Genomic DNA, 26048 nt, shown 5'->3' on the forward strand with positions numbered 1-26048 from the left:
ACCGTGGACTTGTCAAATCCATTACGTGCAGATTCACTGCTGTGTTGTGCCGCAAATGTTACGACAGTCGGCGACATTTGGCGTTAATGGGCTATGGCAGTAGGCGACCAACGCGAGTGCCTTCGCTAACAGCACGATATCACCTACAGCGCTTCTCCTGGAGTTGTGACCGTGCCAGTTGGACCCTAGACGAGTGGAAAACGTGGCCTGGTTAGATGAGTCCCGATTTCAGTTGGTAAGAGCTGATGGTAGGAACCGAATGTGACTCAGACCCCACGAACTCATTGGACCCAAGTTATCAACAAGGCACTTTGTTAGCAGGTGGTGGCTCCATAATTGTGTGGGTTTGGTCTACATGGAAGAGATTCGGTCTTCTGATCAAACTGAATAGATCATTGACTTTAGATGGTTATTTTCGACTACTTGGAGACAATTTGCAGCCGTTCATGGACCCCTAGGTTCTGAAATAACGATGGAATTTTTATGGTTGACAAAGCGCCATGTCAGAACATGCTGGACAATTCGAGCGAATGATTTGGCCACCCAGATCTCCCGCCATGAAGTCCGTGGAGCATCTATGGGACAGAACAGAGAGGCCAGTTCGTGCTCAAAATTCTGCACCAGCAACACTTGCGTAATTATGGATGGCTATAGACGCAGCATGGCGCAATGTTTCTACTGGGGACTTCCAATGACTCATTGAACCCATGCCACGTCGATTGCTGCACTACGCCTGGCAAAAGAGGTCCGACACGATATTAGGAGGTAGCCCACGACTTCTGTCACCTCAGTTTATAACAATTACATATTTAATTTTTCCTTTTTAATGCTAGCTAAAAACATAAATTAGGCAACTTTTGTGCTTTTGGATATTTTGGCTCTTTGATTTATTGACATACGATATCGTAGACTCACTTAGACGTGTAAGAACATTTGTATTGTTTATTAAATGCAAGGGATCTACGCAGCCTTCTCGTCCAACCCGCGAGAGTCTGACACAGACATTCCACATCGTTCCCGCTTCCGTGTTCATGGCTCAAATGGCTCTGAGCACTATGGGACTCAACTTCTGAGGTCATCAGTCCCCTAGACCTTAGAACTACTTAAACGTTAACTAACCTAAGGACATCACACAAATCCATGCCCTAGGCAGGATTCGAACCTGCGACCGTAGCGGTCCGTATTCATGTACACACTCCATCGCGCATGCCCGCGCTACTTGCTGGCCTGTTACTCGTGTTTCCCAGTAGTGCTTGGGCATTTTGATGTGCACTGCCCACAATGGTGCGTATCTCTCTTTCTTGTAAGTTCTTTCTTTTGAAATCAATCTTTACCATCCCTTCTGTGTTCCCGGTATATCAGGCTGTTTCTTGGGTACGATTTAGTTTATTTACATCTACATCTACATCCATACACCGCAAGCCACCTGACGGTGTGTGGCGGAGGGTAGTTTGAGTACCTCTATCGATTCTCACTTCTATTCCAGTCTCGTATTGTTCGTGGAAAGAAAGATTGTCGGTATGCCTCTCTGTGGGCTCTAATCTCTCTGATTTTATCCTCATGGTCACTTCGCGAGATATACGTATACTGCTTGACTCCTCGGTGAAGGTATGTTCTAGAAACCTCAACAAAAGCCCGTACCGAGCTACTGAGCGTCTCTCCTGCAGAGTCTTCCACAGGAGTTTATCTATCATCTCCGTAACGCTTTCGCGATTACTACATGATCCTGTAACGAAGCGCGCTGCTCTCCGTTGGATCTTCTCTATCTCTTCTATCAACCCTATCTGGTACGGATCCCACACTGGTGAGCAGCATTCAAGCAGTGGGCGAACATGTGTACTGTAACCTACTTCCTTTGTTTTCGGATTGCATTTCCTTAGGATTCTTCCAATGAATCTCAGTCTGGCATCTGCTTTACCGACGATCAACTTTATATGATAATTCTATTTTAAATCACTCCTAATGCGTACTCCTAGATAATTTATGGAATTAACTGCTTCCAGTTGCTGACCTGCTATATTGTAGCTAAATGATAAGGGATCTTTCTTTCTATGTATTCGCAGCACATTACACTTGTCTACATTGAGATTGAATTGCCATTCCCTGCACCATGCGTCAATTCGCTGCAGATCCTCTTGCATTTCAGTACAGTTTTCCATTGTTACAACCTCTCGATATACTACAGCATCATCCACAAAAAGCCTCAGTGAACTTCCGATGTTATCCACAAGGTCGTTTATGTATATTGTGAATAGCAAGGGTCCTACGACACTCCCCTGCGGCACACCTGAAATTATTCTTACTTCGGAAGACTTCTCTCCATTGAGAATGACATGCTGCGTTCTGTTATCTAGGAACTCTTCAGTCCAATCACACAATTGGTCTGATAGTCCATATGCTCTTACTTTGTTCATTAATCGACTGTGGGGAACTGTATCGAACGCCTTGCGGAAGTCAAGAAACATGGTATCTATCGTTTCTGCATTACATGTTAGTGTTTTCCTTTTACGTCTGTCTGATGTTCATGCTTTGTGCAACTTATTTGGTTTGCTGGCTAAACCTTCACGTCATGGATCGCAGCTCCTTATTATAGCATCATGTTGGTTGGTTGGTTGGTTGGTTGGTTCGGGGAAGGAGACCAGACAGCGAGGTCATCGGTCTCATCGGATTAGGGAAGGACGGGGAAGGAAGTCGGCCGTGCCCTTTGAAAGGAACCATCCCGGCATTTGCCTGGAGCAATTTAGGGAAATCACGGAAAACCTAAATCAGGATGGCCGGACGCGGGATTGAACCTTCGTCCTCCCGAATGCGAGTCCAGTGTCTAACCACTGCGCCACCTCGCTCGGTATCATGTTGGAATCTAGGTTTTAATGGGAAGACAGATATGCCCTTCCATTTTCCTTGACAACTATTACGACGTTTATAAGTTTTTAGCCGGTGGACTGTCACCTAGCCAACAAGTCATAGTGGGTGCTCACTTATACACGATGACGTTCGATGACTGCCTCTTTCATTTCCTTCTAATCCATGTAACACTGCGTAAAATTTCTCTTCACTATTTTTTGCCCTTCTCCGTAGGTTTTACGGAAGCGTTCCCTGTCATATGTTATAATTTTTAAGACATACACCTTTCTGCGGATAATCTATTCCATGGAACTGACTATGAAGGCTGGGTCTTCGCGTAATTTCTCGTGTATGAGGGTCATTTTGACAGTAAGAACCGGTAGCGCACCGTGTCCGCGTTTCCTGTCACGTGATGTCCGTTCACGGTCGGACATTCTTGGCTAATCTCTCACTATGCCGCCAATACGCTCATGTGTCTGCCGGTCTTAGTTGTATGGTTATATCGCTTCAATTGTTACCGTGCGAATCAGTAATCCGCCGATTGTGAAGTGTGCTCGGTTATTCGGTTCTTAAATGTAAAATAAATTCGTCCTGCTGAAATTCATCGACAACTTGTTCAAGTTTGTGATGCAGCTGCAATGAATGGTGGAAATGTGCGTGAATGGTGTACGTTGTTAAATGAAGGCAGGAGAAATGCTCATGATGAAGAATGATCTGGACGGCTTACTGTCATGAATAATGATTTGACACAAGAAGAAGTTGATGAATAAAGATTTGACACAAAAAGTTGATGAGGCAACTCGCCAGAACAGGCGCTTCATTATTGATGAGCTGCGTTAGAAATTTCCACAAGTTTCAACATCAGTCCTTTATCACATTGTTACTGACAAACTTCACTACAAAAGTGTGTGCGAGATGGGGCCGAAAATGTTGACAAAAGAACACAAAACAAAGCGAATGGCACATTCATTGTCCGGTTTGGAGCGCTATCACTATGACAATGACGAGTTCTTCAGTCACACTCTGACTGGTGATGAAACATTGAAGGGGCACTACAGTCCAGAGAATAAATATCAATCCAGTGAGTGGCATCATCTAGACTCCCCGACGAAACACGAAAATTCAAACAAGAACTTCAATACGGAAAATCATGGCCACTGTTTTCTGGGACCGGTAAGGCATTCTTCTGTTAGACTTCTTGTCAAGAGGAGTGACAATAAACGCGGAGAGATACTGTGAAAATTATTAAAGCTTAAGCGTGCTATTCAAAATCGCCGGCTTTTAGCGGTGGCGTTTTGCTCCACGACAATGCTCGGCCTCACATTGTGGCAAGAACAAAGACGCAATCGGGCAAGTTTCGTAGGGAATTACTAGATCATTCTTCGTACAGCCCTGACTTAGCACCGTCATATTTTCATCTGTTTCCAAAACACGGAAAGCGCTTGTAATATGATGAGAAGTTGAAAGAAACTGTTACTAACTGGTTTGATGGTCAGGCCGCAGAGTTCTTTGATGCTCGGATCCAAAAGCTGGTGCCACGTCTTGACAAATGTTCAAATGTTCATGATGACTATGTTTAAAAGTTAAAAAAATGTGCATATTGCTATTTGTGATACAATTTACGTTCATAAATAAAGTTCCTCTTACTCTCATCACAAATCGGATCTAACTATAAAATTGACCCTCGTATGTCATTACTATACTCTAGTGAGTGCATTTTTCGTTACAGTTTCATCTTAGCTTGTGATTACATATTTTTCTACGTAGTTGTTCTTCCACTTATATGCAGATTTGCATCTGAAGTTGCAGCTGTTAAGTGCTGTGAAACCGGGAGTACCTAAGAATAAAAGGATTTTACGGCTGAAGCAGTTTTATTTCTCACATGATTTATCGTGGCAATAGTGTCCCAGATTATAAAGTTTTTTGCGGATTGTAAAATATTGCTCTCACACTGCCATTTATAGCCGAATTCAATTCCCAACGTCCACTGCTGCCTCGAATATAATCATGAAATGAAATATGGGGTGCAAACGCCAAGTTTCTGGGACAGGATAATTAATGAGTCTGTCGGAATAAAAAAGTCAGAAAACCGGACAAACAGGGCCGGAGGGTTCAATTTAAATAAGGCCTGGGATCCGGCACTCAGTTTATTAAAATCTCACCGGCCATCACATCCACCAAAGCTGGAAGACGCTGAGAGAACATACGTTTCACGGAGAACCAGTGCGAACTGTGAAGAACAAAAGAGCATCAAAGAGCTCGAGAATCGAAGCAGTGCTGACTCGGCTATAAATAGCAACAATAGTTCAGTGGGGTAAGGGCGCTTTCACACGGGGGGCGGTGCATTTAGCTGCAGAGAGCTGAAACGATTCGCCTTGCATTGTACATTACGTGACCTTTCACACGAGAGACGCAGACGTCCATTTAGGCTCAGTGAGCCACAGTGTAGCTTGTCAAGTGAATCGCCCGGCACACCCTTTACACAGAGCTTCATGGGAGCTTTCACACGGGATACTGTGAGCTGCTTGTCTCCTTCCGCGCTCAGCTTCGTTACACATAATTGACACAGCGGTTCTATTGTTTCTGCTCAATGACCAGTCTAGATCACTAGTAAAGGTCTGTCGTGCGTGTCTAACACTATAAAAAAACAGTGTGTTAGACGTAGAGAGTTTCATTGCGGAAGTGCAACTTAGTCCAGTACTGTGAGATTGTTCCACAGCTGATTATTCGAACAAAGTAAAAAGGCCGATGCTTGGAATGAGATAAGTGGAATGTATAACAAGGATTTTGCCACGTTGCCACCACAGGAGAAAAAAATCATACTTAAGTACGTATGAATATCCAGAATGAGATATTCACTCTGCAGCGGAGTGTGGCAGATTTAAACTGTGTGCCGGACCCAGACTCGAACTCGGGACCTTCGCCTTTCGCGGGCAAGTGCTCTACCAGGCTGTGGCTAAGCCATGTCTCCGCAATATCTTTCCTTCCCGGAGTGCTAGTTCTGCAAGGTTCGCGGAAGAGCTTCTGTGAAGTTTGGAAGATACGAGACGAGGTACTGGCAGCACTGAAGGTGTGGCGACAGGTCGTGGTTGGGTAGCTCAGTTTGTAGAGCACTTGCCCGCGAAAGGCAAAGGTACCGAGTTCGAGTCTCGGTCCAGCACACAGTTTTAATCTGCCAGGAAGTTTCACGTATGAATACATTAATTTGTAATAATTTATTATTATATTATTTTATGGGAAGAAGATGACACGATTAGAAAGGACAAAGCTGAAGGGGATAGCTACTAGTAATGAGGGAGACTGGATCCCTTCAAAAACAAGAAGAATTACAAAGTAAGGTCCAAAATCAGACATAGACAAATTGTATTATGTTTTACAGCGATACCTTGAAAGTAGAGAATAGTAAAGGACAGAATCGCCTCATGAGAATATACTTTTCTTGTTATCTTTGGTAAAAGACATGGCGCTATTCCAGTACACAGCACACTTCAGGCGAAATGGGAAATAATGCAAGTGGTTGCTAAATGTAAGTAACGACTATGCACCAGTGGGGTTATGCAAATATTGCAACTTACATGCTCAAGACGAACATGTATTTGACAACATATGAAAGCTGTGATACTTTTTTTTTAATGCGAAACAATGTTTATTGTGTTGGAACACAGTTCTGTACAAAAGAGTGGTTCTCGATATGCTGCACTTTCTTACCAGCACTTTTCTGCACACATGGAGTACTGCCAGAGCCACATATTGGCGTTTCCTCGGTACCTGAAACACATACAAACCCAATACATCAACATGCATTCACTATGAGCGACATTGCATCTAACTGCCACTAAATGCGATCACAGAATACACGCTACACAACTGAGCAGAACAAAGACACAAAGTATTCACAGAGATAGGTTCACCAAAACACCGTAACAGCTAGTTGAAAAACACAAACTCGAACTCTCTGAAGAAATCCATGCTAAAATATATATTCAGTAATAACGTTTACAGCAATCAGTCACAAATAATGTATATTGTAAATCCATATCTCGGTCACTATGCAGTCATCTTCAGAGACTAAACGTAAGTTATTGCGAGTGTGAACTCAGCCTTTGACACCTCGGATAGTCCAGTTGAGACTATGTGTATATTCAAAGTGGTGAAAAAGAGTATGAAAAGGTTGTAAGGGTGTAGCACGGTTGGTTGTGCTGAGAAATAATTCTAAAGAAAACAATTCGACCCGTTGCGCCGTTTCCGAGTTAATTAGCATTGAAGTTAGCCAATCAGGCCGTTGCAAACGCAAATTCAAGTGGCCAGCCAGCTGATCTCATAGCGCAGATGAGAGCATACAAGACTGCTCAGCATTTGGCTCTGGTTCGACCCTTACTACAGTCCCTTGTCCAATTTTTGTGTCATTGTTCGGTTATTGGAAGCTAAACTAAGAACATGTTTGGCGACACCGTCTCGCCAGCCGCTGTGGCCGAGCGGTTCTAGGCGCTTCAGTCCGGAACCGCGCTGCTGCTACGGTCGTAGGATCGAATCATGCCTCGGGCATGGATGTGTGCGATGTCCTTAGGTTAGTTAGGCTAGTTCTGAGTCTAGGGGACTGATGACCTCAGATGTTAAGTCCCATAGTACTTAGAGCCATTTGAACCATTTTGACACCGTCTCTGGCGGGCCGCTTGAGTTTGGGTACCCAATGGCCTGACTGGCTAACTTCAATACTAATTAACTTGGAAACGGCGCAACATATCGATTTTTTTCTTAACAGTTATTTCTCAGCACGGCCTATCCTGCAAAACCCTTACACGTTTGTGCGCAGCTCGTGGTCGTGCGGTAGCGTTTTCGCTTCCCACGCCCGGGTTCCCGGGTTCCCGGGTTCGATTCCCGGTGGGGTCAGGGATTTTCTCTGCCTCGTGATGACTGGGTGTTGTGTGTTGTCCTTAGGTTAGTTAGGTTTAAGTAGTTCTAAGTTCTAGGGGACTGATGACCATAGATGTTAAGTCCCATAGTGCTCAGAGCCATTTTTGAACCTTACACGTTTTTCAGTCTGTTTCCAACCACACCGTATAAGTGGTTCCAAAGTTTTTATTTACCTTTACTGCACCGAAGAAGGCTACAAAGTCTCCAAAATCTGGATTTGCAGTAAACAGTGTTTGCGACTGATTGCTGTAGTCTTTATTTCTTAAAATAAATGCAGTTGCTGCACAGTCTGATTCCATATGGAATCAAACCTGTTGTAATCAATATTTATTTTTTGTGTTCTTTCTGCTTATTTTGCCTCAAAGGGTGTATGCTTCTCTGTTTTCAATGTGCACTTCACTCATTAACGTGTATACCTAAGTAATTGATGTATGCTACTTTCTTAGCCATTTGACGGATGTAAGACATATGTTCACGTCATGCTTTCTTTAAACCTGTAAATGAGTGGTGTAGAGAACAGAGGCTGTTCTTCCATTCTGCGAAAGATGATGGCTGAGAAAAGCAGGTGTTTTGCCGGCCGAAGTGGCCGTGCGGTTAAAGGCGCTGCAGTCTGGAACCGCAAGACCGCTACGGTCGCAGGTTCGAATCCTGCCTCGGGCACGGATGTTTGTGATGTCCTTAGGTTAGTTAGGTTTAACTAGTTCTAAGTTCTAGGGGACTAATGACCTCAGCAGTTGAGTCCCATAGTGCTCAGAGCCAAAAGCAGGTGTTTTGATGCTGAGAGAGAGAAGTATTAGCTTCCCCTTCCCTGCTTTAAACGTGGCTTTGAAACTTTCAGATAGATTAAAACTGTGTGCTAGGGTGTTATTCGAACTGTTGCGGGCAAGTGGTCTACCGCCTGAGCTACCCAAGCAGTAGTAGTGGCTATTGGTACCACCAGGGAAGAACTGTCAAGACACCAGAGATCGTATGAAAGCTGCTGTGAAGTTGGGAACGTAGGAGATGGGTACTGGTGGAAGTAAAGCTGGGCAGGTCGTGAGTCGTGGTTGGGTAGCTCTGTCGGTCAGTCTGCCGTCGGCAATGATGAGGTGAGTATGTCTTGTTTGTATCTCACCTGTCGTGCTACTTGCGAGCGAGAGCTTCTGTTTACTGCCGCATAGCGGCTTGTCTCGATCATCACGGCATTTTCCTCTCACCAAGCCACGTTTAAATTAACTTTTGCTTTGGATCATGAACGACCAAAAGCGTATGAACTAGAACAGTTTATATGGAAAGAAATACGTCTCCCTATCGCAAGCTGTTCTTGGAATCCATTTTTCGGTCTTGGGGACCACTGTCTACGTAAAGCTGGCGAATGAAGGGTTGTGCACCGATGTTGTGTGGCGCCATGCTATCTATCTCAAGTTCTGGTACTCTGACGGCCATATAGTGTCTGTCGTCATTGATCATGCTGGTTTTGGCCTCTGAAAGTTGAGGGTGTTCGAACTCCCATTTGAGGTGCCGTCATATGTTATGGTGGCACCTTTAAACCTTATGACAACAACGTCAGCCACGCTGCTGAAACGTCGAAGACATTCGAAATCTACCATGTCTTCAATCGTGACTGTCAGATAAAAACTGAACTAACGAAATACGTGCCTTCTCACTTCGTTACTGCCGGCTGCAGGGCTGTTGTCATGTAGGGTGGTTCAAATGGTTCAAATGGCTCTGAGCACTATGGGACTTAACATCTGAGGTCATCAGTCCCCTAGAACTTAGAACTACTTAAACCTAACTAACCTAAGGACATCACACACACCCATGCCCGAGGCAGGATTCGAACCTGCGACCGTAGCGGTCACGCGGATCCAGACTGTAGCGCCTAGAACCGCTCGGCCAACCCGGCCGGCATGTAGGGTGGCCAGCCGCACACTTTTTCCGGTTGTAGCCAGGAATGCCAAGTCCATTCTGAATGTCTCTGACGTAGATTGGTTCAGACATCTATCAGAGATGTCCTCTCTCTGCAGGGCCAAATGTCTTACCATTAACTTACGTGTCCATGGCGGGGCTGCCTGCTGCGCCCACTCTGAATCAGTCGGCACTGGCTTCGACTCCTCTCGACGATACTACGAACGTTTCGCTTGTCTCGCCTAAACTGCCGCCCGAACCAGTGTCAATGAACGATGGCTGTCAGCAGACGCAAGCCATTTGTCCTGACCATGGTTTGATCATAGAGCTCTACCAACATTTGCTTTTCTGCTGTCTGGCCTCATATTAGACAATAGCTGTCCGACGTCTAATATGTAATAATATTTTAGGAAGCAACAGACGCCGAGGAAACGGAAGAGGCGGTGCCATACCTCTTCTGATGATTACCTCCATCGGATTTGTGCACCCTCTTATAGACGATGCCCTGTCTTCGGACAACCTGACACCAGATGATGCAACATCTCTTTCACCTCAGTCTCCAGTCAGCATCCACTTACGGCCACTGATCTTACCATGTGTCTGAAGTGGTTGTCCAACTTTTTGTGCCTGACGCTACCTGCGGGCGCATCTCTGACAGTGTGCCATTGAACTGGCCAGGTGAGATGTCTGTCTCCTGGGTAGGCTAAGTTGAAGCTGGGGATGGACATTCTGGAGGTTTGCAGAGCGATGGAACCCCTTTAGTGAGAACAGCGCCTCCCCACCACAGTGATGTGCCCTTCCATGGAGTCCTGATGCGGAGCTGCCCACGCTTCCTCCGCTTTTGCGTCGTTCTCCCTACTGGCGATGTCAGCTTTTCTAACTCATCGCATAGCCACGGTCACTGTCACTGTCAATCCATTCATGTGCGCCATAAACTGGTATTAGTCCGTGAAATGCTGTATGCTGTGGATGTTGAAGTTGCCCTCCTTTAGGCGGTGCATTCTATAACTTTTTGTGCTCCCCACAGTTTTACAGTATGTGTCTCCCATGCTTCCCCTACTCTACTGGTAGTGGGATGGCGATTCTCTTACGTGATGGTATCCCCGCTGATGCAGTTGCCTCTCGCCTGGATGCCAGAGATATGGCTGTCAGTTTGGTGGCGTCAGGATCATCAACATCAACGTGCCATCTGGTTCGGTTCGCCACCACGAATGTTCGACTTTCTTCTTCGAGGCTGTCATGCCTCTCTCCCTGGGTCGGCATCGAGGAACATTACCAGCAAATCACTGAGGCGACATGACAAGTTTCTCGTTGAATATCTGCTTCCCAGTAATTCTTCGGTGACGATGGCCCACCAACGGCAGCCTGAAAAATTTCACCCAGTAACCCCGCATTTCCTAAAATGCCCGGGAAAATAGACCAGCCATCCATGGGCACCTGTGAAATCCTAAAGAAGAGCCCAATATAGCGATCGAAACGCCATTGAAGACATCTGAAGAGAAATATGACTCTGCCTAACTACTAACAAGGGAACCTCCCACTCGCGCCCCCCTCAGATTTAGTTATAAGTTGGCACAGTCGATAGGCCTTGAAAAACTGAACACAGATCAATCGAGAAAACAGGAAGAAGTTGTGTGGAACTATGAAAAAAATAAGCAAACTATACAAACTGAGCAGTCCATGCGCAAGATAGGCAACATCGAGGATAGTTTGAGCTCAGGAGCGCCGTGGTCCCGTACTACTGTGGAATGTTATGACTAATAAATTGAAAAAAAAACACGTGGTTAGCGTGAGCAACTGCGGAGCGAGAGGTCCTTGGTTCAAGTCTTCCCTCGAGTGAAAAGTTTAATTTTTGATTTTCAGACAATTTTAATGTGAGAGTAGACTTGATTACCATTCCTTGTGCAAACGTTAGAAGTGTTTGGTTTTCGGTAAGTGAAATACTTTCTGAAAAGATTCTATGATTTTGCGAAGCTGCACAGGTACACAGAGCAGAGTTGTTTACGTGAACGTGTGTCAGTTATCAAAGTTCAGGCACTCACACATGATCAACTGCGCTCTCCAAAATTCCAGGACATGTTCAGATTTGCTTGGACATATGCAGGATTTGACGGTCTACACACGGAAAAATTTGAAAACGTTAAAAACATATGTTTTGACAGAGCATAGGGAAAACTGCGCGACTGTGAAACTGTTTCATTCATTTGTTGCAGTTTATGTGACAAACTCTTATGTTTTCATCACTTTTTGGGGGGTGATTATCACATCCACAAGAAAACCTAAATCGGGCAGGGTAGAAGAATGTTTTACCCATTCGCCAAGTGTACAAGTTAGGTGGGTCGACAACATATTCCTGTCATGTGACGCACATGCCGTCACCAGTGTCATATAGAATATATCAGACGTGTTATCCTGTGGAGGAATCGGTTGACCTACGACCTTGCGATCAAATTGGAGAGGCACGTCATTTCGTCCACTAATCGCACGGTTTTGCGGTGCGGTCGCAAAACACACGCACTAAACTTATTACGGTGAACAGAGACGTCAGTGAGCGAACGGACAGACCATAACTTTGCGAAAATATAGTTAACTTTTCACTCGAGAGAAGACTTGAACCAAGGACCTCTCGTTCCGCATCTGCTCACGCTAACCACGGGACCACGGCGCCCCTGCGCTCGCACTGTCCTTGATGTTGCTTATCATTCGCATGGACTACTCAGTTTGTACATTTTGCTTATTTTTTTCATAGTTCCACACAACTTCTTCCTGTTTTCTCGATTGGTCTGTGTTCAGTTTTTCAAGTCCTATCCACTGTGCCAACTTATAACTAAATCTGAGGGGGATGCGATGGGGAGGTTCCCTTGTAAAAAGATTTTATTATGAATGACAACGGCAACAAAAGCCTACCAAACTTATGCCCTTACATGTAAATGGATTGTGCAGCTGTCGACTGTAGTGCATGCTGGTGTGCGTATGACTCACGTGGCATGTGGAAGGACACGCAGGAGCAGCGGCTGAGTGTGAAGTTGGTGAGGCACTCGAGCTCGCAGTTCTGCTGAGTGTAGACCTTGAAGTAGCGCAGGTGGCGCTCGTACGGGAAGTAGCACTGGCGCCGGTGCGGCGAGTAAGAGCGCAGCCCGTCGCTGGTGGTCATCATGTTGGGCTTGACGGCCACCACCACCTCCTGGCTGAGCGGCGCGCGCAGGTACTGCAGGCTGACGCGCGGAACCTCCGCCGGGTTGTGCAGCAGCACCTGTTCCCAGCAGATGAACAGTAAGTACACCTTTCTATGCTCATAGGTTGACAGCACTGACTGAACAATCGTATGCAGTGAGACTGGAGTCGACGACGTAGATGGACTGAGGAATTCTTTGCTGCATTCTGAGTGGCAAGATAAGATCAAGATCGTGAGGCATATACCCAGACGTGGATGTCAAGTAGCTGATTGTACGTATATATACGTATACGTATATATACGCTACTGGCCATTAAAATTGCTACACCATGAAGATGACGTGCTACAGGTGCGGAATTTAACCGGCAGGAAGAAGATGCTGTGATATGCTTTTCAGAGCATTCAAACAAGGTTGGCACCGATGGCGACACCTACAACGTGCTGACATGAGGAAAGTTTCCAACCGATTTCTCATATACAAACAGCAGCTGACCGGCTTTGCTTGGTGAAACGTTGTTGTGATGCCTCGTGTAAGGAGGATAAATGCGTACCATCACGTTTCCGACTTTGATAAAGGTCGGGTTGTAGCCTATCGCGATTACGGTTTATCGTATCGCGACATTGCTGCTCGCATCGGACGAGATCCAATGACTGTTAGCAGAATATGGAATCTGTGGGTTCAGGAGGGTAATACGGATCGCCGTGCTGGATCCCAACGGCCTCGTATCACTAGCAGTCCAGATGACAGGCATCTTATCCGCATGGCTGTAACGGATCGTGCAGCCACATCTCGATCTCTGAGTCAACAGATGGGGACGTTTGCAAGACAACAACCATCTGCACGAACAGTTCGACGACGTTTGCAGCAGCATGGACTATCAGCTCGGAGACCATAGCTGCGATTACCCTTGACGCTGCATCACAGACAGGAGCGCCTGCGATGGTGTACTCAACGACGAAACTGGGTGCAAGAATGGCAAAACGTCATTTTTTCGGATGAATCCAGGTTCTGTTTACAGCATCATGATGGTCGCAGCCGTGTTTGCTGACATCGCGGGGAACGCACATTGGAAGCGAGTATTCGTCATCGCCATACTGGAGTATCACCCGGCGTGATGGTATGGGGTGCCGTTGGTTACACGTCTCGGTCACCTCTTTTTCGCATTGACGGCACTTTGAACAATGGACATTGCATTTCAGATTACGACCCGTGGCTCTACCCTTCATTCGATCCCTGCGAAACACTATGTTTCAGCAGGATAATGCACGACCGCATGTTGCAGGTCCTGAACGTGCCTTTCTGGATACAGAAAATGTTGGACTGCTGCCCTGGCCAGCACATTCTCCAGATCTCTCAGCAATTGAAAACGTCTGGTCAATGGTGGCCGAGCAACTGGCTCGTCACAATACGCCAGTCACTACTCTTGGTGAACTGTGGTGTCATGTTGAAGGTGCATGGGCAGCTGTACCTGTACACGCCATCCAAGCTCTGTTTGATTCAATGCCCAGGCGTATCAAGGCCGTTATTACGGCCAGAGGTGGTTGTTCTGGGTACTAATTTCTCAGCATCTATGCATCCAAATGGCGTGAGAATGTAATCACATGTCAGTTCTAGTACAATATATTTGTCCAAGGAATACCCGTTTATCATCTGCATTTCTTGTTGGTGTAGCATTTTTAATGGCCAGTAGTGTAATTTGTGAATCTTCATGGCAGGTTAAAAGTGTCTGGCAGACAGGGACTCGATCCTGGGACGTTCAACTGACTGAGCATCCAAGCACGATCTGCTTCTCGCCCTCACAGCTCCACTTCCGGTAGTACCTCTTCTACTACCTATGTGAGTCATAACTGGGTAGATCAGTCGATAGTACGCTTGTCCGTAAAAGCAAACGTCACGGGTTCGAGTCCTGGTCCGTTTCAATCTGCCACGGAATTTCAAATCAGTGCACACTTCGCAGGAAAGTTAAATTCATTCTGCAAACATTTCCCCTAGGTTTCGCCCTCTTCCTTCCCTTCGTTTACAACAATACAAACCCAACCCTACACCATAGAAGCACTCGTCAGTCATCCACACGACACAGATACACACTTAGCACTTCATAACACGTCAGAGGAAGGCAATGGAAAATCAAACTGCCCATTTACTTCTGTCTCGATTTCTTCGGCCGACGTTCGTCTCATGATTTTACTGACGTTTCACCAGCACGAGGCCGGCCGGTGTGGCAGAGCGGTTCTAGGCGCTACAGTCTGGAACCGCGCGACTGCTACAGTCGCAAGTCCGAATCCTGCCTCGGGCATGGCTGTGTGTGATGTCCTTAGGTTAGTTAGGTTTAAGTAGTTCTAAGTTCTAGGGGACTGATGACCTTAGAAGTTAAGTCCTATAGTGCTCAGAGCCATTTGAACCTACATTGACTTTGACTGATGTTGAAAATTATGTCGATCGAAAACAAAAGACACGTAGAGCAAAAGCACACTCATCGCTTTAGTTCTCACTTGTGGAAGCCCGCAGGACGGAATCTTACCTTGAACCCCTGCACGGGGCCCCTGCAGATGTAGTCTAGGTCGTAGGAAAAGGCCCTGAGGAGCACGAACATGCCGTTGCGCGCGCCGGCGCCCAGTGCTCGCTCTGGATACGTGTCATATCCGGAGTCCGCTGTGTAGCCATCCTCCAGCGTCCAGCTGTGCGCTCGGTACCCATACTGCAGGTTCCCCTCCTGGCGCTGTATGCTGCGCACACCAAACATGTCCAGCTATCCTCATCAATCATCCATATGACACAGATACACACTTGGCGCTTCATGATAGACCAAACAGGTAGTAATAAACTGTCCAACAATATTAAAGGGCAACTTTTTTGAAAGCCCGTCATTTGCTGCTATTACGACGCAGAAGTCTGAAATTTGGCTCAAAAGTGCCTCCTACCTTTCTCTGCAATGGTGCGGAAGCGTGGTACCGTGCGACGTCACCCACGGGCTCAACGATGCTTCAAGCAAGAACGTGTTGACAGAGGCGAAAACAAGGCCAGAGTTCATGTGAGGTGGAGGGTGGGTTAATGGTGTCACAATGGCACAAAATTTCATCACAATTCTACCCAACGCCACCGTGGAGGTGTCGCACGGTGAGAAGATCATCTCACCTCCCCTTACTCACATCACCCCTACTCCTGGCTCTGCTGTGATGGAAGTTGGAACCGTGATGCACACTGTTGAAATCAGACGAGTTTCATGTGGGTAACGAGGAAAACATTTGGGACAGACAGCTGCCCAGAATCGGCAAGAGGAGGTCTCAAGTGGTCTCATAAAGGGTGTCAATGAAATGATCCTTTCAATTGGAACATTCATTTTCATACTTTTCGTCCTCAAAAACGATAGTTTACCATATAATGTGCAGTAGGACGACGTCCTCGACAATCTTTGACACTGCTGATACCCCCCCCCCCGCCCCCCCTCCTCTAAGTAAATCGTCCAGCTGCAACCTCATGGAACGCGATCTCGTCCTTTTGGATTGTAGCAAACGAAATGTTTGCTCTGCTATAGAGGGTGAAATCATTAGCGACCGATCAAAATAGTTTTTCGCGCCCTTCTGTGGCATGTGGATGTGAGGGTGAGGGTGCGACATTGACGTGTTCGTAAATAAAAGGGCAAAGGGTCCCTCTAATAACCCCCTCCCCCCAATTCGGCAACCCCCTCGGTCCCAAATGCACTTTTAAAATGTACCGGAACAGAGACAAGTATTCACCAATTCTCAGGCACCTGCAGAATAGGAAATCCTTCGACACAGCTCAGATTTTACATGCGACAAACGACGCTAGTGCAGAGGCATAGCAACACAGCTGAAGGGTGGCGAAGGGATCATCGATCTCACAGGCACCTAGGAATCGGTGAATGTTTGTGTGCATTTGCATCTGCATCTACATCGATACGCTTCGAAAGACTAATAAGTGCATGGCAAAGGGTACATCCCACGGTATGAGTTATTAAGGCTTTTTCGCATTCCATTCACGTATGGAGTACAGGAAGAATAATTCTTTAAATGCCTCTGTGCGTGCTGTAATCAATCTAATCTTGTCCTCACGATCCCTATGGGGGAGATATGCAGAGTAATCATTTAAAGCCGGTTCTTTAAATGTTTTATAGAGTTCTTGGGATGGTTCCCGCCAATTCAGTTCTTTCAACAAATCTGTGACATTCTCGCGTGGGTCAAACAAACCTGTGACCATTCGTCCTGCCCTTATCTGTATACGTTCAATATCCCCTGATAGTCCTACGTGGCATGGGTTGCACAAACTTGAGCAATATTCTAGGATGGGTCGCACGAGTGGTTTGTAAGCAATCTTCTTTGTAGACTGATTGCATTTCCCCGGTATTCTACCAATAAACCGAAGTCTGCTACCTTCTTTACCCATGATTGAGCTATGTGATCGTTACGTTTTATATCCGTACTAAGTGTTTAACCCAGATTTGTATAAGTTTACCGATTCCACATGTGACTCACTGGTACTAGATTCGTAAGATACTATTTTTTTCGTTTAGAGAAGTGCACAGTTTTACATTTGTCAGGGTTTAAAGCAATCTTATCGAAATCTGACTGAATATTTCTGCAGCTTCGTTGAGATAGTACTTCGCTACAGGTATTGGATTGTTTTGGGGAAGAGACCAAACACCGAGGTCGTCGGTCTCATCGGATTAGGGAAGGACGGGGTAGGAAGTCGGCCGTGCCCTTTCAAAGGAACCATACCGGCATTTGCCAGCAGAAATTTAGGGAAATCACGGAAAACCTAAATCAGGATGGCCGGACGCGGGACTGAACCGTCATCCTCCCGAATGTGAGTCTAGTGTGCTAACCACTGCGCCACCTCGCTCGGTCGCTACAGGTAACTGCATCATCTGCAACAAGTCTGAGGTTACTATTAATATTGTCCGCAACATCATTAATATATAAGATGAATAACAAGGGACACCACGCGCTTCCATAGGATACACCAGAAGTTACTTCTACAACTTGGCAGAAAATCCTAAGAAATTTTGGTCTTATGTCAAAGCGGTAGGTGGATCAAAAGAAAATGTCCAGACACTCTGTGACCAAAATGGTACTGAAACAGAGGATGGCAGACTACAGGCCGAAATACTAAATGTCTTTTTCCAAAGCTGTTTCACAGAGGAAGACTGCACTGTAGTTCCTTCTCTAGATTGTCGCACATATGACAAAATGGCAGATATCGAAATAGACGACAGAGGGATAGAGAAACATTTAAAATCGCTCAAAAGAGGAAAGGCCGCTGGACCTGATGGGCTACCACTTGGATTTCACACAGAGTACGCGAAGGAACTTGCCCCCCTTCTTGCAGCAGTGTACCGTAGGTCTCTAGAAGAGCGTAGCGTTCCAAAGGATTGGAAAAGGGCACAGGTCATCCCCGTTTTCAAGAAGGGACGTCGAACAGATGTGCAGAACTATAGACCTATATCTCTAACGTCTATCTGTTGCAGAATTTTGGAACACGTATTATGTTCGAGCATAATGACTTTTCTGGAGACTAGAAATCTACTCTGTAGGAATCAGCATGGGTTTCGAAAAAGACGATCGTGTGAAACCCAGCTCGCGCAGTTCGTCCACGAGACTCAGAGGGCCATAGACACGGGTTCCCAGGTAGATGTTGTGTTTCTCGACTTCCACAAGGCGTTCGATACAGTTCCCCACAGTCGTTTAATGAATAAAGTAATAGCATATGGACTATCAGACCAATTGTGTGATTGGATTGAAGAGTTCCTAGATAACAGAACGCAGCATATTATTCTCAATGGAGAGAAGTCTTCCGAAGTAAGAGCGATTTCAGGTGTGCCCCAGGGGAGTGTCGTAGGACCGTTGCTATTCACAATATACACAAATGACCTTGTGGATGACATCGGAAGTTCACTGAGGCTTTTTGCGGATGATGCTGTGGTATATCGAGAGGTTGTAACAATGGAAAATTGTACTGAAATGCAGGAGGACTGCAGCGAATTGATGCATGGTGCTTGGAATGGCAATTGAATCTCAATGTAGACAAGTGTAATGTGCTGCGAATACATAGAAAGAAAGATCCCTTATCATTTAGCTACAATATAGAAGGTCAGCAACTGGAAGCAGTTAACTCCATAAATTATCTGGGAGTACGCATTAGGAGTGATTTAAAATGGAATGATCATATAAAGTTGATCGTCGGTAAAGCAGATGCGAGACTCAGATTCATTGGAAGAATCCTAAGGAAATGCAATCCCAAAACAAAGGAAGTAGGTTACAGTACGCTTGTTCGCCCAGTGCTTGATACTGTTCAGCAGTGTGGGATCCGTACCAGATAGGGTTGATAAAAGAGATAGAGGAGATCCAACGGAGAGCAGCGCGTTTCGTTACAGGATCATTTAGTAATCGCGAAAGCGTTACGGAGATGATAGATAAACTCCAGTGGAAGACTCTGCAGGAGAGACGCTCAGTAGCTCGGTACGGGCTTTTGTTGAAGTTTCGAGAGCATACCTTCACCGAGGAATCAAGCAGTATATTGCTCGCTCCTACGTATATCTCGCGAAGAGACCATGAGGATAATATCAGAGCGATTAGAGCCCACACAGAGGCATACCAACAATCCTTCTTTCCACGTACAATACGAGACTGGAATAGAAGGGAGAACCTATAGAGGTCCTCAAGTTACCCTCCGCCACACACCGTCAGGTGGCTTGCGGAGTATGGATGTAGATGTAGATGTAGAACTGTCGATGACTCTCCATTCAAGATAACATGCTGCGTCCTCCTTACCAAGAAATCCTCAACATAAATTTCTCTTCGTTTCGTATGCGTCCGTTCTGTTGATAACAAGCGTAGGTGTCGTACTGTGTCAACTACTTTTCGGAAATCGATTAGTACTTGCGTCTAACTGACAGCTTTGATCCATAGATTTCAGGATGTTATGTGAGAAAAGTGCGAAATGGTGTTTCTGAAATATACCACTTTCAGCCGTAGATGAACTTTTACAGGAACACGACCGGTTTCGTGACTTCATATCACATCTTCAGGTGTACATTTACAAGATAGGAAACGTAGCATCGATATTATGATAGCAATCAGATACCTGTCCTAATAATCTGTGCTCTATGATAACCAATATGAAAACCTGCCCCTATGTTGTTGCTTTTGTTTATTCAGTTATGTATAATTCCAATTTTTTATTTAGTTCTCTTGTATCAGGGAGTGGGGTGTTTTAAATCTGTGCCAAATTGCTACATCGATGACTCCGACGTACTGGACATATCGAGTTGTGTTTCTAAATTGGTGCCGGCCGGAGTGACCGAGCGGTTATAGGCGCTACAGTCTGGAGGCGCGCGACCGCTACGGTCGCAAGTTCGAATCCTGCCTCGAGCATGGACGTGTGTGATGTCCTTAGGTTAGTTAGGTTTAACTAGTTCTAAGTTCTTGGGGACTGATGGCCTCAGAAGTTAAGTCCGATAGTCCTTGGAGCCGTTTGAACCATCTAAATTGGTCTAGTTTTTTTGTGTATTGTCGTGGTACACTTCTGTATTATCTGATCTATAGTTTCCCGTTTGTTCTCTGCATAGAACTCTATTATTCTGGCGTGTCTGAATTCTGTCAAAATCCACCAGAGGCTCTAGTTCTGCGCGATCTGTATTTTTCTCCTGTGTGTTTGCTGGCCAGGCCCCATGTACTGCTACCACATAAAATTTTTGACTGAATGGCAGCCCGTATAATCGCACTGTAATGTGGGTAGAAACCTCAGTACTTATAAATAGAGAGAGCAATTGTTCTACCATCCCTGGTGCCTTGTGCCAGAGGTCTTGTACATGGTTATGGAAAGAGAGTTATATGTTCATAGTTACTCCCAAATATCTGACTTTTGGGCTTCACGGGATGTTCTTTCCTTGGATAGATAATGTTTGGTCTACGTTAGGTTGCTTGGTGCGGAGATATTGTCTTGTTGTTATGATGCCACGGAGTCGCGGTTGCAACGTATTTATATTTGCTGTGTGATGCCGTCCGCTAGTCAGGAAGACCGTATTATCGGCAAGTGGTGCCAGTTTGCTATGGTCGGTATGTTTTGAAGGTAAATTGTGTACAAATCGGTGATCAGACAGAATCTTACCATTTAACATGCCTGTAGCCTTTTTGCTGCTGACTTTTTCCCTCGATTTCAGCTATCATCGCCGTGTCTTTTAGGAAATTGCTAATAAGCTGAGTGCAGCAGATTTGTATTGAGGTTTGTTCATGTATCTTCCATGTAAGGTTGCCAAAACTTATCATACGCTTTCTCGACGCCGGGTAACACCGTCACTGGAAGGTTTCTGGTATTGTGTTCCATAAGCCTACGTACTTGGAGCTCCGCAGTAGCCTTGTGCTGGAAACCAAACTGCCCTGCTCTCATGGTTTTATTGCTGACGAATGGTTCTTGGACCCGTTACTTGAATTACTATCAAACACTTTGCCTATATTGCTAAGAAGTTTTATTGGATGATAGCTTTCAGCTCGCGAGAGGTCCTTGTTCGGTTTACGAGTGGGGACATGCTGACTTCCACTTTTCCGGCAAGTAGCAGTTCAGTAAACAGCTAATTAAAATACAGGATTAAAGGGCCACCGGTCTGCTCTGTACATTTGTTAGCTGTTTGTTGTTTTTCCGGTCTGGTCCCGTTGTTTTGGAGCTGTTCATTCTTCTTATCGTTGCCCTTACTTCATTTGGTGTTGTAAGTCGGTTGTTTTTATGTCCGTAGATGTTATTCTCGCCGCTTTCTAGTTGGTTGTGCTCTACCGTTCACCTTATTTCAATGTGAGGTCTTCCTCAGTAAGTGTGCTTTGGTTTTCATATGCACCTGCGAAGGTTTCTGCCTTGGCGAAAGTGTTTGTTATGTGTCCTTGCTTGGTGCGGAGAGAGCTCTTGGATGGCTTTTGCGACCGTAATCTTTTGAGTGATTGCCATTCCTCCTCCTGTGCTTGTAACAGAAAATTAGTCATTGTTTCGTCCAACTTGTTTTATCTCCATTTTATCAAGAGTTTGCCAATTGCTCTCTGCAGTCCCTAAGGGCTCTTAATTCTTGCAAACGCTTACGGATTATATGAGGGCAGTTCAATAAGTAATGCAACACATTTTTTCTGAAACAGGGGTTGTTTTATTCAGCATTGAAATACACCAGGTTATTCCCCAATCTTTTAGCTACACAACACTATTTTTCAACGTAATCTCCATTCAATGCTACGGCCTTACGCCACCTTGAAATGAGGGCCTGTATGCCTGCACGGTACCATTCCACTGGTCGATGTCGGAGCCTACGTCGTACTGCATCAATAACTTCTTCATCATCCGCGTAGTGCCTCCCACGGATTGCGTCCTTCATTGGGCCAAACATATGGAAATCCGACGGTGCGAGATCGGGGCTGTAGGGTGCATGAGGAAGAACAGTCCACTGAAGTTTTGTGAGCTCCTCTCGGGTGTGAAGACTTGTGTGAGGTCTTGCGTTGTCATGAAGAAGGAGAAGTTCGCTCAGATTTTTGTGCCTACGAACACGCAGAAGTCGTTTCTTCAATTTCTGAAGAGTAGCACAATACACTTCAGAGTTGATCGTTTGACCATGGGGAAGGACATCGAACAGAATAACCCCTTCAGCGTCCCAGAAGACTGTAACCATGACTTTACCGGCTGAGGGTATGGCTTTAAACTTTTTCTTGGTAGGGGAGTGGGTATGGCGCCACTCCATTGATTGCCGTTTTGTTTCAGGTTCGAAGTGATGAACCCATGTTTCATCGCCTGTAACAATCTTTGACAAGAAATTGTCACCCTCAGCCACATGACGAGCAAGCAATTCCGCACACATGGTTCTCCTTTGCTCTTTATGGTGTTCGGTTAGACAACGAGGGACCCAACGGGAACAAACCTTTGAATATCCCAACTGGTGAACAATTGTGACAGCACTACCAACAGAGATGTCAAGTTGAGCACTGAGTTGTTTGATGGTGATCCGTCGATCATCTCGAACGAGTGTGTTCGCACGCTCCGCCATTGCAGGAGTCACAGCTGTGCACGGCCGGCCCGCACGCGGGAGATCAGACAGTCTTGCTTGACCTTGCGGCGATGATGACACACGCTTTGCCCAACGACTCACCGTGCTTTTGTCCACTGCCAGATCACCGTAGACATTCTGCAAGCGCCTATGAATATTTGAGATGCCCTGGTTTTCCGCCAAAAGAAACTCGATCACTGCCCGTTGTTTGCAACGCACATCCGTTACAGACGCCATTTTAACAGCTCCGTACAGCGCTGCCACCTGTCGGAAGTCAATGAAACTATACGAGACGAAGCGGGAATGTTTGAAAATATTCCACAAGAAATTTCTGGTTTTTTCAACCAAAATTGGCCGAGAAAAAAAATGTGTTGCATTACTTATTGAACTGCCCTCGTATTTTCTTGTTGCTTAAGTTCCTACAGAACCGGCGGTGAGGCTTCATTCTTTAGATCATTAGATCGTATTGCAGTAGATGCTAGGTCCTTTATTTTCTGACTCGTATAGTCTATTGATCTGAAACTGTAGTGTTCACAAATCGGGGGTATTGTTGTTTAGGTATCTGGAATATCTCTCCCAGTCCACATCTCGTCTAGTTCATGACATTGGTACCGTCTTTGCTCGCTGTAGATCCGATGACATTTCGTTAATTGTCACCATCTAGTGTCGTAATTCACTCTCTACATCATCACAATGCGCACAATGTCTTGCATTCGCAGTGAAGAATGTAGTAGCTGGTCAGTTTACGTTTAGTGTGTTTTAAGACATAGGTTGCTGCATACGAAATGCAGCTAACATATCTAAATTGTTTTCAGTGTGGAAGGTGAGCGATATCTCTTTCCAATTCCGACTAAATAAATGATTTAGTGTGAAATTTGGCTCGACAAGCTACGACGTGCTACACTCGACGTTATGGGAGCGCGCTATGCGGATTTGGGTTCGTGTTTCTCTTTCGTATGTGCTTTATTAAGTCAGTTACAATCATATTCTAATTCAATACTGCCGTAAGAGTCATTCTGATTTTAAAACAAGTGTTAGGCAATCACAAATGCAGCGGCAGAATTAGCTAAATTTCCCTTGTCTACACTCACAGTTTCGTTCATGAAACATGGAATACCTGTCTTCGCTTATATATTGTCGAACAAACAGCGTGTGTTCCAGCGAGCAACGAATAAGAAATAGGATTTTGCTATTGATATAACTAAAGCGTTCTTTGTTCTGGATGTTTTATGCGTACCTATTTTCTGCTCACATATTTGGCATTTCTTGATGAGACCATTCTGCATATTTTTGTAATAGTTATTATGCAATTACTTTGTTACCTTTGAAAAAATAGTACTATCTTTTTTATTTTTGTGGATGAACAACGAAGAATACGTCCAGTTACAACATTGTGCTGCTGAAACACTCTAGTTTTGTGTGTCACTGTGGAAATAGAAACCTTGTTTTGAGAAAGCACAACTACACTACAGGCCATTAAAATTGCTACACCAAGAAGAAATGCAGATGATAAATGCGTATTCATTGGAAAAATGTATTATACTAGAACTGACATGTGATTACAGCCGGCCGGTGTGGCCGTGCGGTTCTAGGCGCTTCAGTCTAGAACCGCGTGACCGCTACGGTCGCAGGTTCGAATGCTGCATGGATTTGTGTGATGTCCTTAGGTTTAAGTAGTTCTAAGTTCTAGGGAACTGATGACCACAGATGTTAAGTCCTATAGTGCTCAGAACCATTTGAACCATTTTGTGATTACATTTTCACGCAATTTGGGTGCATAGATCCTGAGAAATCAGTACCCAGAACAACCATCTCGGCCGTAATAACGGCCTTGATAGGCCTGGGCACTGAATAAAACAGAGCTTGGATGGCGTGTACAGGTACAGCTGCCCATGCAGCTTCAACCTGACACCACAGTTCATCAAGACTAGCGACTGGCGTATTGTGACGAGCCAGTTGCTTGGCCACCATTGATCAGACATTTTCAATTGCTGAGAGATCTGAAGAATGTGCTGGCCAGGGCAGCAGTCCAACATTTTCTGTATCCAGAAAGGCACGTTCAGGACCTGCAACATGCGGTCGTGCATTATCCTGCTGAAACGTAGCGTTTCGCAGGGATCGAATGAAGGGTAGAGCCACGGGTCGTAATCTGAAATGCAACGTCCACTGTTCAAAGTGCCGTCAATGCGAACAAGAGGTGACCGAGACGTGTAACCAACGGCACCCCATACCATCACGCCGGGTTATACGCCAGTATGGCGATGACGAACAAACGCTTCCAATGTGCGTTCCCCGCGATGTCGCCAAACCCGGATGTGACCATCATGATGCTGTAAGCAGAACCTGGATTCAGCCGAAATAATGACGTTTTGCTATTTGAGTACACCATCGCAGGCGCTTCTATTCTGTCTGTGATGCAGCTTCAAGGGTAACCGCAGCCATGGTCTCCGACCTGATAGTCCATGCTGCTGCAAACGTCGTAGAACTGTTCGTGCATATGGTTGTTGTCTAGCAAACGTCCCCATCTGTTGACTCAGGGATCGAGACGTGGCTGCACGATCCGTTACACGCATGCGGATAAGATGCCTGTTATCTCGACTGCTAGTGATACGAGGCCGTCGGGATCCAACACGGCGTTCCGTATTACCCTCTTGAACCCATCGATTCCATATTCTGCTAACAGTCATTGGATCTCGACCAACGCGAAAAGCAATGTCGCGATACGATAAACCGCAATCGCGATAGGCTACAATCCGACCTTTATCAAAGTCGGAAACGTGATGGTACGTATTTGTCCTCCTTACACGAGGCATCACAACAACGTTTCACCAGGCAACACCGGTCAACTGCTGTTTGTGTGTGAGAAATCGGGTGGAAACTTTCCTCATGTCAGGACGCTGTAGGAGTCGCCACCGGCGCCAACCATGTGTGAATGCTCTGGAAAGCTAATCGTTTGCATATCACACCATCTTCTCCCTGTCGGTTAAATTTCGCGTCTGTAGCACGCCATCTTCGTGGTGTAGCAATTTTAATGGCCAGTAGTGTACACAGGTCAAAACACATAGTGTTTACTGCAATACAATTCTGCACAAACATCAGCAAAAGACACGGAAAAATTTAACACTATTCGTGATACAATTACACTAAACGCGAGAATGAAGTCTTTCGCGACGACATTATCTGAAACGTTGTCG

At 45.6% G+C, this 26048-nt stretch overlaps 1 protein-coding gene across 1 annotated transcript in view; it reads right to left on the bottom strand.

The window, feature by feature from the left end:
• Nucleotides 1-26048, bottom strand: part of LOC124777310 (pickpocket protein 28-like) — a 119142-nt gene that overhangs the window by 19622 nt on the left and 73472 nt on the right. Inside the window, exons 6-8 of the mRNA XM_047252664.1 lie at nucleotides 15343-15547; nucleotides 12628-12898; nucleotides 6553-6612 (exon numbers count right to left, since the gene is read on the bottom strand). Coding sequence (XP_047108620.1) covers nucleotides 6553-6612; nucleotides 12628-12898; nucleotides 15343-15547 — 536 coding nt within the window. The remainder of the gene's footprint in view (nucleotides 1-6552; nucleotides 6613-12627; nucleotides 12899-15342; nucleotides 15548-26048) is intronic.

This window comes from Schistocerca piceifrons, chromosome 2 (assembly GCF_021461385.2).
Source record: "Schistocerca piceifrons isolate TAMUIC-IGC-003096 chromosome 2, iqSchPice1.1, whole genome shotgun sequence".
NCBI lineage: Eukaryota > Metazoa > Arthropoda > Insecta > Orthoptera > Acrididae > Schistocerca > Schistocerca piceifrons.